General features: G+C 40.2%; 1 protein-coding gene across 3 annotated transcripts in view; it reads left to right on the top strand.

The window, feature by feature from the left end:
- The window catches only part of med23 (mediator complex subunit 23), a 120,243-nt gene that overhangs the window by 84,607 nt on the left and 18,547 nt on the right, over positions 1-17,089 (top strand). For all 3 annotated transcript variants that reach the window (XM_060851272.1, XM_060851267.1, XM_060851259.1), the window contains one exon: positions 1,426-1,640. In XM_060851272.1, the coding sequence (XP_060707255.1) occupies positions 1,426-1,640 (215 nt within the window). The remainder of the gene's footprint in view (positions 1-1,425; positions 1,641-17,089) is intronic.

The following is a 17,089-nucleotide window of genomic DNA, read 5'->3' as shown; positions in this document are numbered from 1 at the left end:
ATATAAGAAAGAAGTTGCAAGTACAAGCAGTGTTACTGGAACAGTGTTGTAGATGCTTTTATCATATCCCTATAAATCTTGTCTTCATAATATAGTGGAAAAATGCTACATATTGGTGGAGTACATTTCTGCTGCTGAAGTAGTGATATTGAGTTAGGGAGCTTATGGGTGTCATGTTTATCCTACAACTGCTGGGCTGTTTTCAATTCACTCACTCTTTACTGTAAAATACCTGATGCCTAATTAACACAGGCAAGAAAATGAATTGGAAAGAGTAGAATTGTCAAAAGATGGTTTAGTGGTGTTATGTATCCCAGCATGTTTGCAATATTCATCCAAAGATGGATAAGTACTTCACTTCCTGAAGCCAGATTATACCTGGAAAAATAGGTTGGAAGATATCTGGAAAAATCAAGCTATTTCTCTTTCGAGAGTCCATTTTACATGGTTAAACAGGAATATACTGAAAAGGGTAGGCTGCTGTATTGATATAGCAGCACACCAGTTACTGCAATTCTGATATCCGAGGACAAGATGTAAGAACAATCATGCTTTCAGTCTGCAAAAATGAGGATGATGTGGAAGTTGACTGCTGCCACCAGTCAACTGAGAAACTCATTATGGAATTGCATTAAGATTTGTAGGACAAATTCAGTTGCAGTCTCTCAGATTAGTGAAATTATTAATGTTTGGCTGTGTATCAATTAACATTTTAAATTAGTTGTGAACATGCCGGCAAATGCCTTGAGGTTCAGTAAATATCAAATTGTATTTACGTAGTGCCTTCGATGTTTCATAAAGAGGAAAGAGTGAGCTGTAAGGAGGATATTCCACTGCTTGTATCTCAGGCACCTGTAGATGCGGCTGCGAATATAGGAGCAATTAAAATCGCTGAAGAAGTTAAAACTGGTTGAGTTCAGATATTTGAGTTGTGATTGAAGGAAATTGAGGGTGGGTGTTGGAGGCAGAGGCAAGTTCCACAGAGATTTAAGATGATAAAATTTTAAAATCAAGGCACTGCTTAGCCAGTTTATTTCAGCAGACATGAGGGTGACTGGACAATGTTTGGTGCAAGCAAGCAAATGTATAACAGTGTTACAAATTGCCTTAGAAGATGGATAGGAGACTGGCCTCCATGTATTAGTTTGTCAAGTCTAGAGATAACAAATGCCTATGAGGGCATCTTGATCTGGTGGATGGCGTTAGAATGAAGTCAAGTGATGTGATAGAGGTGGGCTTAGTGATAGCAAAAGTATATGGTCAGAAGTCCATTTTTGGGTTAAATGTTACAACGATTATGGACACTCTGATTTGTCATTTAAATAAGTTGAAAATGTGTTTGCTGCAACATTTAGGATATCAAATTTGAAAATGCCTTCTAAGTAAGATTTTATTTGCAAAGTATTTTTGTTCTTTTGTTTGAAGGAACCCTACTGGATAGTACTGAATGATCGCATTGTGAATGTCATCAACAGTGCAACATTGACCTCGGATACAGAATGGGTAGGATACCCATTTCAGCTATTTGATTTCACAGCTTGCCACCAGTCTTATTGTGAGATGTACTGTAGCTATGTTCTGGCCTTGGCGCATGCAGTGTGGCATCATTCAAGTATTGGACAGCTTTCTCTTATCCCCAAGTAAGTAACAGAAGTCTTTCTATTTATCTCTATGGTTATGGGTGTAATTTTATTTAATGAAATTTGCTTGTAGCATTTCTGTTGGTATTATGCTAACCACATGACCCTAAGGTTGAAACACATTCTAACACTATAAGTACCTGACAGCTGTAGTAAGGAATTTTAAAGCAGTTTGCTTTAGAACAAAGATCTTTTCTTTAGATGATTGTTGTTAGAGTAAACTCAGGAAGCGGTTCTAGGACTTATTAAGTATATGTGTTAAAGTCAGATTTGAAGAAGACTAGGGCAATGTAAAAGTAAGCAGAGCATTGGTACTGTTTTTGGGGAAGCCAAGAGGGACTTGGAAAAACTCTGAGCTTTTAATGCGTTAGTGCAGCAAAGAACGTCAAGGTTGAAAAGCCCATAAGTAGTATTTGCTTCGTAGTACTGAGCATAATTAGAGCTCCTGGAAATATTGTGAACTGTGAGGGGGATAGTGTTGACCTACACAAAGCCTTGAACAAATTAGTGGAATGGGCAGACCACACAGGATAGATCATGAGAATCTTTGCTCCATGTATGTAAGTTTACTCGCTGAGCTGGAAAATTAATTTTCAGACGTTTCGTTGCCATACTAGGTGACAACATCAGTGAGCCTCCGATGAAGCACTGGTATTAATGACCTGCTCTCTATTTCTGTCTTTAGGTTTCCTTGGGTTGTTGATGTCATTTCCTGTGGAGATGCCATTTCTTGTTTTACTGAGGGTGGTAAATGGGGTCCAAGTCAATGTGTTTGTTGATAGACTTCCAATTGGAATGCCATCCCTCTAGGAATTCTTGTTCATGTCTCTGTTTGGCTTGCCCTAGGATGGATATGTTGTCTCGGTTGAAGTGGTGTCCTTCCTCATCTGTATTTAAGAATGCTAGTGAGAGTGAGTCATGTCTTTTTGTGGCTAGTTGATGTACATGTATCCTGATGGCTAGTTTTCAGCCTGTTTGTCCAGTGTAGTGTTTGTCACAATGTCATAACAAACACTACATTGGACAAACAGGTAGAAAACTAGCCACCAGGATAAAACGTAAATACAGAACCTCAACCTGAGCCACAATCTTCTCAAAACTCTCTTTTCTGCAGGACAGATGTCTAAGATCAGACGTGTAAATTTAAGGTGAGGATTAACTGGTTCAGTAGTTCAGAGGAGATCTGAGGAAAGGTTTTTTTCACTCAGCTGTTAAAAATATCGAATGCACAGACTGAGAGGTTGTGGAAGCAGTACTCTCGTAACATTTCAGAAGCATCTGTATGAGCACTTAAAGTGCCAGATCATAGTTGGTTTTGGACCAAGTGGGATTAAATGGAATTAGAATGGTATTTGGTCATTGTCAACATGATGAACCAAAAGGCCTGTTTCTCTGTTTATGAATATGAAACATTAAATCTAATGCAGAAAATTGTGAAGTGATACATTTTGATAGAAAGAACATGGAGAAACAGTTTAAAATAAAGGGCTCAGTTCTGAATAGGGTGCTGAAATACAAGGACCTGGATGTACATGTGAGTAATTCTTTGAAGGTGGCTTGACAGGCTGAGAGCACAGTTCATGAAGTATGCAGTTTCCTATTCTTAACTTCTCTCATGCCCATATTAGTAATGTTAAAATTCCATGAAACATGAATTAGGTGTCAGCTAGAGTTCTGTATCCAGATCTGCACATTACACTTTAGAGGCATGACGCATTACAATGAGCCCAAAAAAGACACAAGCGAACGAGATGCTTCAGTCACATAGATATATTGGAAAAGTTCAGACTACTCCCCAAGAATCTGAGAGGAGATTTGACAGAGGTATTCAAAATCATGAGTCTAGTCAGAGAAGATGGGAAAAATTCTTCCAAATGCTTAGCCGTGAGCAATGTTGGTCATCAAACAAGGGCAGTGGATGGATTGAACTTAGGACATGGAACAAGAGCACGAGATGACCCCAGGTTTACAGACGTGGGAGGTTAGCCAGAAGTCAAGTCCAGAGGTAACATGGGAATAGGCAATCATTCTCAACAAATGAGTTGAAACCAGGTTGTATGGTGGTAGGGAGGTAGATATGAAAGTATGAATTATGGATGTGTGGTTGTAAACTCAGTTTTGAGTCAGAAATAACACCAACATTGAAAATAGTTTGATTCAACTCCAACTTGTTGCAAGAGAAAGGAATTTTGTTGAAAGCTGGGGTACATGTTTTACAGCAGGGACAGAATGCAGTTTTGGTCATCTCAATATCTAATGTAAAGAAACTTCTGTCTACTCTTGGGAGAACAGAAGATTGAATGAATGATATTTGAATTTGGTTCTGCAGGCTGACTCTAATGCTGACTGATCCATATCAGTTCAGGGAATGTCATTTTGACATTTTGGAACCTTTCCCAACTTTTTTAAAAAGTGAGAGCCAAAGGCTCTGCAGTCTTCTCTCTGGCTTCCCAGAGAATCCTAGGATAAATCCCGTCTAGCCCAGGGGTCTTAACTATTTTCACACTCCAGAATTGCTAATACCACCTCTTTGTGAACCTCAATCCCATCTAGTCCAGTAGCCCATATCTTGGTATTCTGCTCGTCAACATTGTCTTTTCCAGTGTGAATACCGACAGAAAATTTTCATTTAGTGCTTCCCTGGACTCCACGCACAACTTCTCACTACTATCCTTTCTCTAGTCCTTTTATTCCTGACATACTTATAGAAAACTTCCAATGACTTTTCATGTCCCCTCCTGGCTCCTCTTAGCTCTGACTTTAGGTCTTTCCTGGCTAATTTGGAACTTTTAAGTGCCCTAACTGAGCCTTCACTTCTCATCCTAACATAAGCCACCTTCTTCCTTTGACAACAGATTCAACTTCTTTAGTAAACCATGACTCCCTGGCTCAAACACTTCCTCCTTGCCTGACAGGTACGGGATGACATCATAATGCAACATTCAACATCTGAATAAGGCATCACGAATGAAAACGTCTGATGGAAAGCAATTCAACATGTTTTATACAAAGTCTCTGCAAGCTAGTTCAAAATTAATGTTAAGGTGTAGAATTTTCAGGAGAGTAGCATAAATTGGATCAGATTATTTTAGTATTCTGATCAAAACACATTAAGTGCTTTTAAAAAGGTAATCACAAGGAAAACAGTCCTCGGAATTAGGATCTGCGAGTAGCAATTTGATGCCAAACACAATATAAAATTAAGTCCATAAAATCAAAGCGTGGAGAATAGAGAAGTGTTGCAGGCAACTTTTTTTATTTTGAAAAAACACATTTGAACTACAAGTTCCATCTCCCATGGGTGACCTGCAAGTACCAGTTCAAATAAATCAATGTAAAGCATGTTTATCAGGAATTTAGATGAATTGACAGGGCATCCAAAGTTTTTTATTTGAAGGTTTAATTGAATTTATCAAATTCTGAAATTGGAAAGGAAGGCTCGGACCCTCACACTTATTAAGTGCAAGGTGAGGGCATCAGCAAAATCAAAAGAGGGAAAAGAGCAGAAATTTAGAGAAAGGAGAGTTGTCGCATACATTTAAAGATCTGAAAATTGTGGAAGGATTGGTTAATTGAGGGGAAAAGAGATCCTGATGGTTGGGCCTGTTTGTGTAAGGAGCTGAAAATGTGTTGCTGGTTAAAGCACAGCAGGTTATGCAGCATCCTAGGAACAGGAAATTCGATGTTTCGGGCCAGAGCCCTTCATCAGGAAGTTTGTTTGTGTAAGGAATAAACTTGGTAAGAGACAAAAAAAACTGCAGATACTGGAATTCAAAGCAGACAGGAAGGAGGCTAGGAGAACACAGCAAGCCAGGCAGCATCAGGAGGTGCAGAACTATGTCTTTCTATTCTACTATACAATGAGAATAGGAACCCAGCTTTCTAAATTATTTAGTTAATTGATCTGGTTATTTGCAATATTCAAATAAGATAGCGTATCATATTAAGACTTGAGAAAAAATTTGAAATGTCTCAAGGAATGTCATATGCAAATCTGTGGACATATGTCTGAACTGTGAAAAGAGCTTTGCTCTATGTAAGTCAGAGTCCTACTTCCATGTTAAGACACGTCATCCCTGTACACAATTAATCTTTGTATAATATTCAGGAAATACTCATTAATGAGTAATTGAAAAGAGTTTTGACTCTTCTTCCTTTGATTAACTGTACTTTCTAATTAATTGCTGTTTTAAGAGTACCTCTGCTCGACTATATAACAATCATCAAGGTAAGATTAATTTTTTGATATAAACAGTATGAATTTTGAACTTTTCAAACAGCCCAGAAGAGTATGATGGGCATTTCATACGATCTTCAATGCATCACAGTATAGGTGCAAGGTAATTATTGTGTAATATAGTAGTAAGAATGATTACAACATTCAAAATGGAAACAGATGTAGGGCATTTAGCCCATTTGAGTCTGCTATGGCATTTAATGTGATAATGCTTGATCAGATAATCCTTCATTCCACTTTCCTGCCTTTTCACTAGAACCCTTAATTCCCTTACTGATTTAAAAACTGGCCACCTCAGCAATGTTTTCAATTGACTTTCAATTCACTTTCGATCAGTCCTGTGTGGTAAAACATTCTACAGATACGCTGCACTCAGAAGAAATTCCTCCTCGTCTTTGTCTTAAATGTGTAACCCCTTATTTTGAAATGATGCCCTCTGGTCCTTTTCTGTCACACAAAATTACCTTGGGCAGCTTTTCTAAATATGATGATGTAGGAGTTCAGAAGAATTAGTGAGGCTGAATGTATCTATATGGCAATTTTAAAAAATAAGTCAGTTTTTTTAAAAAAGCTCTAAACCAATGTTCTGTCCATCTTGATTTATGACATTTATTTTCTGCTCTCTTGACCAGTTGCTAGCACTAAACCTTCCTTCCTCTCAAAGTGTTCAGACCCATGCAAAGTATGCCTGTGTTGCTGTAACAGTCTGATACTGAGCTTTCACGATGTAATACTCAACCACACCCCTCTAAAAGTTGGGATTTTTAAAAAATTAAAGACAAAGTGAGAAATGTGTAGATCTTGTATATAGAGTAGCTGACAGCATTGTTTGATTTAGCAGTTTGTTTAATTCAAATTGATGTTGGGCAAGAATATTTTTGAATTCAGCTGAAGTAGGCTGTGTCTTAGAATTCACTTCATTGATTGAAGTGAACTTTTCAAATGCAACTATAGAAACTGATGTCAGTTTTGTAAATTCATAATTATACTTGCCACATTATACTTGCCAATTATACCTGTAGTTGTTTGACAAGGATGCTAACTAATGGTGCATCAAAAATAATGGATACAAGGTGAAATAAGGTATCATGAAATAGAATGGTTCCCTCAATCATTTCTGAACATTATTGTCTTGTGACTTGACTCACAGAGGTAATGGAACATAAAACATGTCTCATTAGTTCATTAGCAAAGGCATACCAGATTAGATTAGATTAGATTACTTATAGTGTGGAAACAGGCCCTTCGGCCCAACAAGTCCACACCAACCTGCCGAAGCGCAACCCACCAATACCCCTACATTTACCCCTTACCTAACACTGCGGGCAATTTAGCATGGCCAACTCACCTAACCCGCACATCTTTGGACTGTGGGAGGAAACCGGAGCACCCGGAGGAAACCCACGCAGACACGGGGAGAACGTGCAAACTCCACACAGTCAGTCGCCTGAGTCGGGAATTGAACCCAGGTCTCAGGCGCTGTGAGGCAGCAGTGCTAACCACAATTTATCAATTTATTGATTCAGTAACCTTGACAAACAATGTTTGGGCAGCTTTCTATGCAATTAATGTGAATAATTTTGGTGGAGTCAAGTCTTAACTTTGTATACTAATTTCACTGGTGCATTGCTTTGATATCCAGTCTGCTTTGTTTTATTTCTTTTCATATAATCTTCTAAATATGATTGAACTACAGCGTTGAAAATATCTTGTAGGTCCAGAACTCATTGTAGGCAGTTGAGTTCTTCTTCTTCTCTTCTACAGTTGGTATCTTTACAATTACAAATGTCTAACTTACAAATAGATCATAAGACATAGGAGCAGAAATTAGGCCATTCAGCCCTTTGAGTCTACTATGCCATTCAATCATGGCTGATAAGTTTCTCAACCCTATTCTCCCACACTTTCTGTAACCCTTGATTCCCTTGATACTCAAGAACCTATCTATCTCTGTCTTAAATGTACTCAATGACCTGGCCTCCAAAGCCTTTTCTGCCAATGAATTCCATAGATACCACACTGTCTGGCTGAAGAAGTTTCTCCTTATCTCTGTACTAAAAGATCTTCCCTTTACTGTAAGCCTGTGCCCTCGGGTCCTGGGCTCTCCTCGACATCCATTCTGTCCAGGTCATTCAGTATTCTGTATGTTTCAATTAGGTCCCCCTTGTCCTTCTAAACTCCTTCGAGTATAAACCCAGAGTCCTCAACTGTTCCTCATATGTTAAAGTTTTCATTCCTGAGACCATTTTCATGAGCTGCCTCCAGGGCCATTAAATCCTCCCTGAGATATGGGGCCCAAAACTGCACAATACTCCAAATGTGTTCTGTCCAGAGCCTTATAGAGCCTCCGAAATACATCCCTGCTTTTATATTCAATTCCTCTCAAAATAAGTGCCATCATTGCATTTGGCTTTCTGACTGCTGACTCAAACTGCAAGTTTACCTTGAGAGAATCATAGAACATTACAGCACAGTACAGGCCCTTGGCCCTCGATGTTGCGCCGACCTGTCATATCAATCTGAAGCCCATCTAACCTACACTATTCCATGTATGTACATATGCTTGTCCAATGACGACTTAAATGTACTTAAAATTGGCGAATCTACTACCGTTGCAGGCAAAGCATTTCATACCCTTCCTACTCTCTGAGTAAAGAAACTACCTCTGACATCTGTCCTATATCTATCACCCCTCAATTTAAAGCTATGCCCCCTCGTGCTCACCGTCATCATACTTGGAAAAAGGCTCTCCCTATCCACCCTATCTAACCCTCTGATTATGGGCAGACGGCAGTCGCCGGTTGTTTAGTGCAGTTTTCTTCTTATTTCTTTGTTTCTTTGACGAATTCGCGTTTTAACATTGAATTTAGACAGGTTTATGCTCAGTATGGGAGATTGTCATTTATCTCAAGAGGGTTAGAATGTAAAAGCACCGTTGTGCTACTGAGACTTTATAAAGCTCTGGTTAGGCCCCATTTGGAGGCGTGTGTCCAGTTTTGGTCCCCACACCTCAGGAAGGACATACTGGCACTGGAGCGTGTCCAGCGGAGATTCTCACAGATGATCCCTGGAATGGTTGCTCTAACATACGAGGAATGGCTGAGGATCCTGGGATTGCATTCATTGGAGTTTAGAAGATTAAGGGGAGACTTAATAGAAACTTACAAGATAATACATGGCTTGGAAAGGGTGGACGCTAGGAAATTGTTTCCGTTAGGCGAGGAGACTCAGGACCTGTGGACACAGCCTTAGAATTAGAGGGGGTCAATTCAGAACAAAAGTGCGGAGACATTTCTTCAGCCAGAGAGTGGTGGGCCTGTGGAATTCATTGCCTCAAAGCGCAGTGGAGGCCGGGACACTAAATTTCTTCAAGGCAGAGATTGGTAAATTCTTGATGTCACAAGGAATTAAGGGCTACGGGGAGAATGCTGGTAAATAGCGTTGAAATGCCCATCAGCCATGATTGAATGGTGGACTGGACTCGATGGGCCGAATGGCCTTACTTCCACTGCTATGTCTTATGGTCTTATCTTATATATCTTTATTAAGTCACCTCTCAACCATCTTCTCTCTAATGAAAACAGCCTCAAGTCACTCAGCCTTTCCTCGTAAGACCTTCTCTCCATACCAGGCAACATCCTAGTAAATCTCCTCTGCACCCAAAGCTTCCACATCCTTCTTAAAATGCAGTGAACAGAACTGTACACAATACTCCAAGTGCAGCCGCACAAGAGTTTTATACAGCTGTAGCATAACCTCATGGTTCCGGAACTCGATCCCTCTATTCACAAAAGCTAAAACACTGTATGCCTTCTTAACAACCCTGTCAACCTGGGTGGCAACTTTCAAGGATAATCCTGGTCTCCCAACTCTCTTAGCATTTCAGACTTTTGAATTTTCTCCCTATTTAGAAAATAGTCCATCCCTCTATTCTTCCTACCAAAATGCATGACCTCACACTTTTTCTCTCCTTGTACTCCATCTGCCATTTCTTTGCCCACAGTCCTAACCTGTCCAAATCCTCCTTCAGCCTTCCCACCACCTCAATGCTACCTGTCCCTTTACCGATCTTTGTATTGTCTGCAAACTTAGCCAAAATGCCGTCAGTTCCTTCTTCTAGATTTTCAGTGTATAAAGTGAAATGTTGTGGCCCCAACACTAAACCTTACAGAACACCACTTGTCACCGGCTGTCGCCCTGAGAAGGATCCTTTTCTCCCCACTCTCTGCTTTCTGCAAGGCAGCCAAATTTCTATCCATGTTAGCACTTTGCCTTTGACACCATAGGCCCTTATCTTACTCAGTAGCCTCCTGTGTGGCACCTTGTCAAAGGCCTTCTTGAAGTCCAGATAGATAACATCCATTGGCTGTCTTTGGTCTAACCTGCTCATTACGTCCCCAAAGAATTCTATAAATTTGTCAGGCATGATCTCCCTTTGATGAAACCAAGCTGACTTTGCCCTATTTTACCATACACTACACTTCCAAGTATTCAAAAATCTCATCCTTCATAGCAGATTCCAGGATCTTACCCATGACCGAGGTTAGGCTGATCGGTCTGGAATTTTCTGTCTTTTGCCTTGCTCCATTTTTAAATAGGGGTGACACGTTAGTGATTTTCCAGTCCTCTGGGACCCTCTCTGTTTCTTGCAATTCCTAAAAGATCACCACTAATGCTTCCATTATCTCTTCAGCTATCTCCCTGAGAACTCTGAGCTGTAGTCCATCTGATCCAGGTGAATAAATCCATCCTCAAGCCATACAGTTTTTCTTGCACCTTCTCCTTGGTGATGGCCACCATTCTCAGCTTTGCCTCACACTCATGAATTTTTGGGATATTGCTCGTGTCTTCCATAGTGAAGACTGATGCAGAGTAACTATTCAGTTCCTCAGCCATTTCCTTGTTCCAAACTAATATATCTCCAGCATAATTTTCCAGTGGCCAAAATGTGCACTTTTGCCTCTCTTTTGCCTATATACATCTAAGGAAACTCTTAGTTTTCTTTTATGTTACTGGCTAGATTACCCCCATATTTAATCTTCTCACTCCTTATTTCTTTTTCATTGCCCACTGTTCAACTTTGTAAGCTATCCAATCCTCTGGTTTCCCACTGCCCGACGCCACATTACGTGCTTTTTCTTTTGTTTCTATGCTATTCCTGACTTTCCTAGTCAGCCATGGTTGCCTAATCCTCCTTGTACTTTTTCCTCGGGATGAATCTCTGCTGTGTCTCCAGAATTACACTCAGCAGCTCCTGCCAATGCTCTTGCAGTGTCTTTCCTACTCTGCTGTTCTCCCAGTCGATTCTACTTAGTTCCTGCCTCATGCCTCTGTAGTTGCCTTTATTCAGCTGTAATACTGTTACCTCTGATTCTGTCTTCTCCCTCTCAAAATGCAGGGTAAATTCGATCATATTATGATCACTGCCTCCTAAGAGTTCCTTCACCTTAAGCTCCCTTATCAAGTCTGCCTCATTGCACAACACTAAATCCTGTATTGCTTATTCCATAGTGGGCTCTACTGCAAGTGCTCCAAAAAGCCATCTTGAAGACATTCTACAAATTACTTTTCTTGCAATCCACTACCAACTCGTGTACAAGAATGAGATTCCTTATTAAGATTAATTTTAAAGATCCAACATGCAAACGTTTGATTGTACTTACAAACATACATTTTATGCTGTATTGTGTTCCATAAAAGTATGCAGGAATTGAACCATCTGAAACCAGGGGTGGTCTATGTACTGTATCAGGCTCATGCCTCTTAAAACAAGAATTGATCAGAAATATAGTAATAGTCAAAACAAAATAAATTTCTTGAAAGTATTCTGTGCATGCTCCACATGCAATAATTGTATGTGGGGACCTAGTGATTCTATAGAAGAAACATCTTGTGTATTACAGTGCTGTCCCTCAAAGTGCATATAGCTTTGTAAGACTGGTGGACTGGTGGATGTTTATTTACTCTTACTGAAATAGTAATGAGCTTTCTCATGTTTTTTTTAAATAGTAATTTTCACAAACCTGTTTCTTGTCAAACTGGAAACAGTCTTTTTAAAACTTCAAAGACATGTATCCTAACCAACTACTTGCCACAAATAAAAAGGAAGTAATATTCAGAAATGAGTTATGTTGCTGTCTTCAGTGTTGTAATTTTTTTAAATTCTTCTCTGACGCTGAAATGAAGCGTAAGCAGTGATGGTGTGCAAATCTTTCTTTGTGTCTCTTTGCAATTGTTTCAATGCTGATATTTTTGTGTAAGAGCTATTTTTAAGCTACTTTTTTCAGCTCCATCATCAAGTCCCCTGATGTGTGAAATACTGACTTTAGATCGCAAGACCAAAAATGCACAGGTCTGTGAGGAAGTTTTGCATCTAGTCAAGTCATACTAAAATATTTTGTATTTATAGCCACAAAGCAAGTCTTAAAACACTTGCTTTTGGATCAAATGTTAACCCATTGTTTTATCCTTCCCAAGAGAAAAGCATTGTTACTTATATGCCACCAAGTCTCATGTTTTGCAGGCTTTTATAAAACCCCCTAGTGGGCCTGCAGTATCTTGTTGCCAGTTCATATGCCTATAATTCTACACCCTGGCTCATCACATTGGATAAATGAGTTGATAGGAAAATATTGAATAAATCTGATTAATGGATTCATCGTGATTCCTGAGCTCCACTTAATCCTGTTCTCTGATGAAAATATGATTTAATCTCCTGCGTTCAAGTGTGAAATTGAGCAGACCAGTTTGCATGATGAAAACAAGAATTGTGTCACTTCAAAAATTTCCTTTAAATACCTTGCAAATTTGAAGTCTCTTTGTCTCCAAAAACTTAATTACAATAATTATTTTCTATGGGGTCTGATGTTTGCCTTCTAAACAGGCCACAAAAAACAACAGATACCATTTCACCAATAAAGAAAGATCAGCTAATCAATTAATCCCCATGCGGAATGTGTAGTTTGCTCAAACTGACGCACAAAATGAAAGACAAGACCATTATGCCCCTTTCCATAATTATGTTCAGCGGTGCTCCCAAGCTTTCAGTCCAAGGGCACGCCAGTTTCTTTCCCTTTCATGCATTTTTCAGGCACAAGTTTGATCAACAATGCTCCACTATGTTGAGAAAATGAAGAACCACATGAGCATGTTAGTACATTCCTGCTTAGGGACAATGCAGCCTTCAGAACTCTGCATAGAGTTTAATAATTCTAGTGGCTAAGCACCTTCCCCACAACCAACCCATTCTCAGCTACTGATGATCCCCATTAGCTATTCATTCTCCCAGTCTGACCATTACCCATTCCTTTGCCTACCCAACTCTGTCTGTCTCTCTCTCTCTCTGAGCTCTATCTCCACCTATTGTGTTCTGAAGAAGTGTCACTGGGCCAGAAATGTTAACCCTGCTTTCTCTCCCCGGATGTTGCTAGAGCTGCTGAGTTTCTCCAGTGATTTCTGGTTTTGTACATTTTAAATGACGTTCTAACCCAGACTGTAATTCTTCATTTTTCCCTTATTGAGGCAGCACGGTGGCACAGTGGTTAGCACTGCTGCCTCTCAGTGCCAGAGACCTGAGTTCAGTTCCTGCCTCAGGCAACTGTCTGTGTGGAGTTCGCACATTTCCCCTGTCTGTGAGGGTTTCCTCTGGGTGCTCCGGTTTCCTCCCACAGTCCAAAAATGTGCAGGTTAGGTGAATTGGCCATGCTAAGTTGCCCGTAGAGTTAGGTGAAGGGGTAATGTAGGGGAGTGGGTCTGGGTGGGTTGCTCTTCGGAGGGTCTATGTGGACTTGTTGGACCTGTTTCCACACTGTAAGTAATCTAATCTTATTCATACAACTCCAGTTCATTCCTGCTATCTATCTCCGACAGGTACTGTTACGACGCAGCGGTGAACTCTTCTGTTAATTAAACCAAACACCCAGAAAAGCTCACCTCACCTCATGATCAATTAAAATATGAGTGACACAGAACTCCCAAATTTTACTATTTAAAGAAAATAACATGAATTTATTCTTTAACTCTAAAAGTGAACATTAAACAACAATAATTCACAACTTGAAGCGTCCCCCCCCACTCTTAACTGCTTATTACCTGCCTCCAGCTCTACGACAATAAGACACTTAATAAAATTACATTGACTTAATTTCAAAACCGCACAGCAGTTGTCATCCTCAGTGTCTTCCAGTTGAAGATCTCCCTGGGTCGTCGTCTAGTCTTTTTACTGCAAATATGTTTCATATGATAAGGTACCTTTTGATAGAAAGTGTTTCCTATTTCTTGGGTCTCTCTCAATGGCAGTTAGGCACTCTGCAATTTTCAAAGTGTCTGTATTTTTATATCCTCCACATCAGATCGTCTTATTGGTTTGATGTTGGCAAAACAATAAATTCAAACTCGATTGGGTTTTAACATCCTGGGACATAATTTTAAAGTGGTTAAATTCAAATTGTTGTCAAAACTGTAACCATAGCAGGTTCATTTCACAGCTGAATGTTACATATTTTCAATTTTCTGATACACTCTGGGACTGTCGTCTAATCAAACACACAGGTGCTTGTAATCTCAGTTCAGAACAGCATACGCTCTTAAAGGGACAGTACACACCTTCGACTTCCTGACTTCGTACTGGGCTAATGGTAAGATCCTTGGCAGTGTAGATTAGCAGTGAGATTTCGGTGTCCATATACATAGGTCCCTGAAAGTTGCCACCCAGGTTGATAGGGTTGTTAAGAAGGCATACGGTGTGTTAGTTTTTATTGGTAGAGGGACTGATTTTCAGATCCATGAGATCATGTTACAGCTGTACAAAACTCTGGTGCAGCTGCACTTGGAGTATTGCATACAGTTCTGGTCACTGCACTATAGGAAAGATATGAAAGCTTTGGAAGGGGTTTAGACATGATTTACCTGGATGTTGTCTAGTATGGAGGGATGGTTTTAATAGGAAAGGCTGAAGGACGTAAGGCTGTTTTCATTAGAGAAGAAGGTTGAGAGGTGACTTAATTGAGACATATAAGATAGTCAGAGGATTCGCTTGGGTGGACAGTGAGAGCCTTTTTCCACAAAATGGTGTTGGTTAGCATGTGGGGGCATAGCTTTAAATTAAGGGGGGTTAGGTATAGGACAGATGTCAGAAGTAGTTTCTTTACGGGGAGAGTAGTAGGGGTGTGGAACGACTTGCCTGCAACAGTAGTAGACTCACCAACTTAAAAGGGCATTTAAATGATCATTGGATAAACATGCAGATGAAAACGGAATAATGAAGGATAGATAGGCTTCACATTGGTTCCACAGGCTGGGCCTGTACTGGGCTGTAATGTTCTATGATCTATGTTTGAGAACAGTCTCCGATAAATGACAGAATTTCTACAGTTTGGAAAAACAAATGGTATAACATGTAATGTGGTAGAGAGAGATTACTTGTTAAACAGAGAAAGTTCTCAATAATGATGACAGTGAATCTCGGGACATCGATGTGCTCATCCTGGATGAGGTTGAGGATGGGAAGCTTTTCCCAATGAACAAGAACATTTAATGGAATTATGTCTTTAGTTTGGACAATTGCAGACTGAGGTAATCTTGTTGGCTTTGGAGCACTTAATCGTAGGATCCAAAGAGAAAATTGGGGATGTGCCAAAGTTAGAGACCTTGACGTTCAAGGAGTTGATGGAATTTAGAAAAAGGAATTTCAATAAACAAAGATAAGGTAGATTGATGCCCAGGTTAAGGCCAATGAATACTTGATGCTGCTTGACAAGCTATAGCTTGGGATGGTGCCAGATTAGTGGAATAGGGAATTAGGTGCATTTGGATGAGAATTCAATGCAGACTTGTTGCAGTATATTATAGAATTATGAAAGGTGGATACCAGTAAGAAAAGAGCTTGACAAGTCTTGGGGAAAAGTAATCTGAATCTTAAACAACATCCAGTATATATATTGTTGTGATACAATGGTTATCTAAAATATGAATAGATTGGGTACAAGGGGGTACTTCGTTTGATGTTTGTATCCAGCAAAATAATCTTGACATCAGCATAAACAATAATGCTTTATTCTTGTAATAAATCATTGTGTTGTGGTTCTGTTCGCCGAGCTGGAAGTTTTTGTTGCAAACGTTTCGTCCCCTGGCTAGACGACATCATCAGTGCTTTGGAGCCTCCTGCCTTCGCTTCTTTGATGTGTCTTCCAGTATTTATAGTGGTCTGTCCTTGCCGCTTCCGGGTGTCAGTTTCAGCTGTCCGCTGTACTGGTTGGTAAATTGGGTCCAGGTCGATGTGTTTGTTGATGGAGTTTGTAGATGAATGCCATGCCTCTAGGAATTCCCTGGCTGTTCTCTGTCTGGCTTGCCCTATGATAGTAGTGTTTTCCCAGTCGAATTCACGTTGCTTGTTGTCTGCGTGTGGGGCTACTAGGGATAGCTGGTCGTGTCGTTTCATGGCTAGTTGATGTTCATGTATGCGGATTGTTAGCTGTCTTCCTGTTTGTCCTATATAGTGTTTTGTGCAGTCCTTGCATGGTATTTTGTAAACTACATTAGTTTTGCTCATGTTGGGTATCGGGTCCTTTGTTCTAGTGAGTTGTTGTCTGAGCGTGGCTGTTGGTTTGTGTGCCGTTATGAGTCCTAAGGGTCGCAGTAGTCTGGCTGTCAGTTCTGAAACGCTCCTGATGTGTGGTAGTGTGGCTAGTCCTTTTGGTTGTGGCATGTCCTCGTTCCGTGGTCTGTCTCTTAGGCATCTGTTGATAAAGTTGCGCGGGTATCCGTTTTTGGCGAATACCTTGTATAGGTGTTCCTCTTCCTCTTTTTGCAGTTCTGGTGTACTGCAGTGTGTTGTGGCCCTTTTGAATAGTGTCCTGATGCAGCTTCGTTTGTGTGTGTTGGGTGGTTACTTTCATAGTTTAGGACTTGGTCTGTGTGTGTTGTTTTCCTGTGTACCCTTGTGGTGAATTCCCCATTCGGCGTTCTCTGTACTATCACGTCTAGGAATGGGAGTTGGCTATCCTTTTCTTCTTCTCTCGTGAATCGGATTCCTGTGAGTGTGGCGTTGATGATCCGGTGTGTATTTTCTATTTCCGTGTTTTTGATGATTACAAACGTGTCATCGACATATCTGACCCAGAGTTTGGGTTGAATTTGTGGTAGGGCTGTTTGTTCTAACCTTTGCATAACTGCCTCTACTATGAGTCCCAAGATTGGTGATCCCATTGGTGTT

Source organism: Hemiscyllium ocellatum, chromosome 3 (assembly GCF_020745735.1).
Source record: "Hemiscyllium ocellatum isolate sHemOce1 chromosome 3, sHemOce1.pat.X.cur, whole genome shotgun sequence".
In the NCBI taxonomy this organism is placed as follows: Eukaryota; Metazoa; Chordata; class Chondrichthyes; order Orectolobiformes; family Hemiscylliidae; genus Hemiscyllium; species Hemiscyllium ocellatum.
This window is presented reverse-complemented; position numbering and strand designations above follow the sequence as displayed.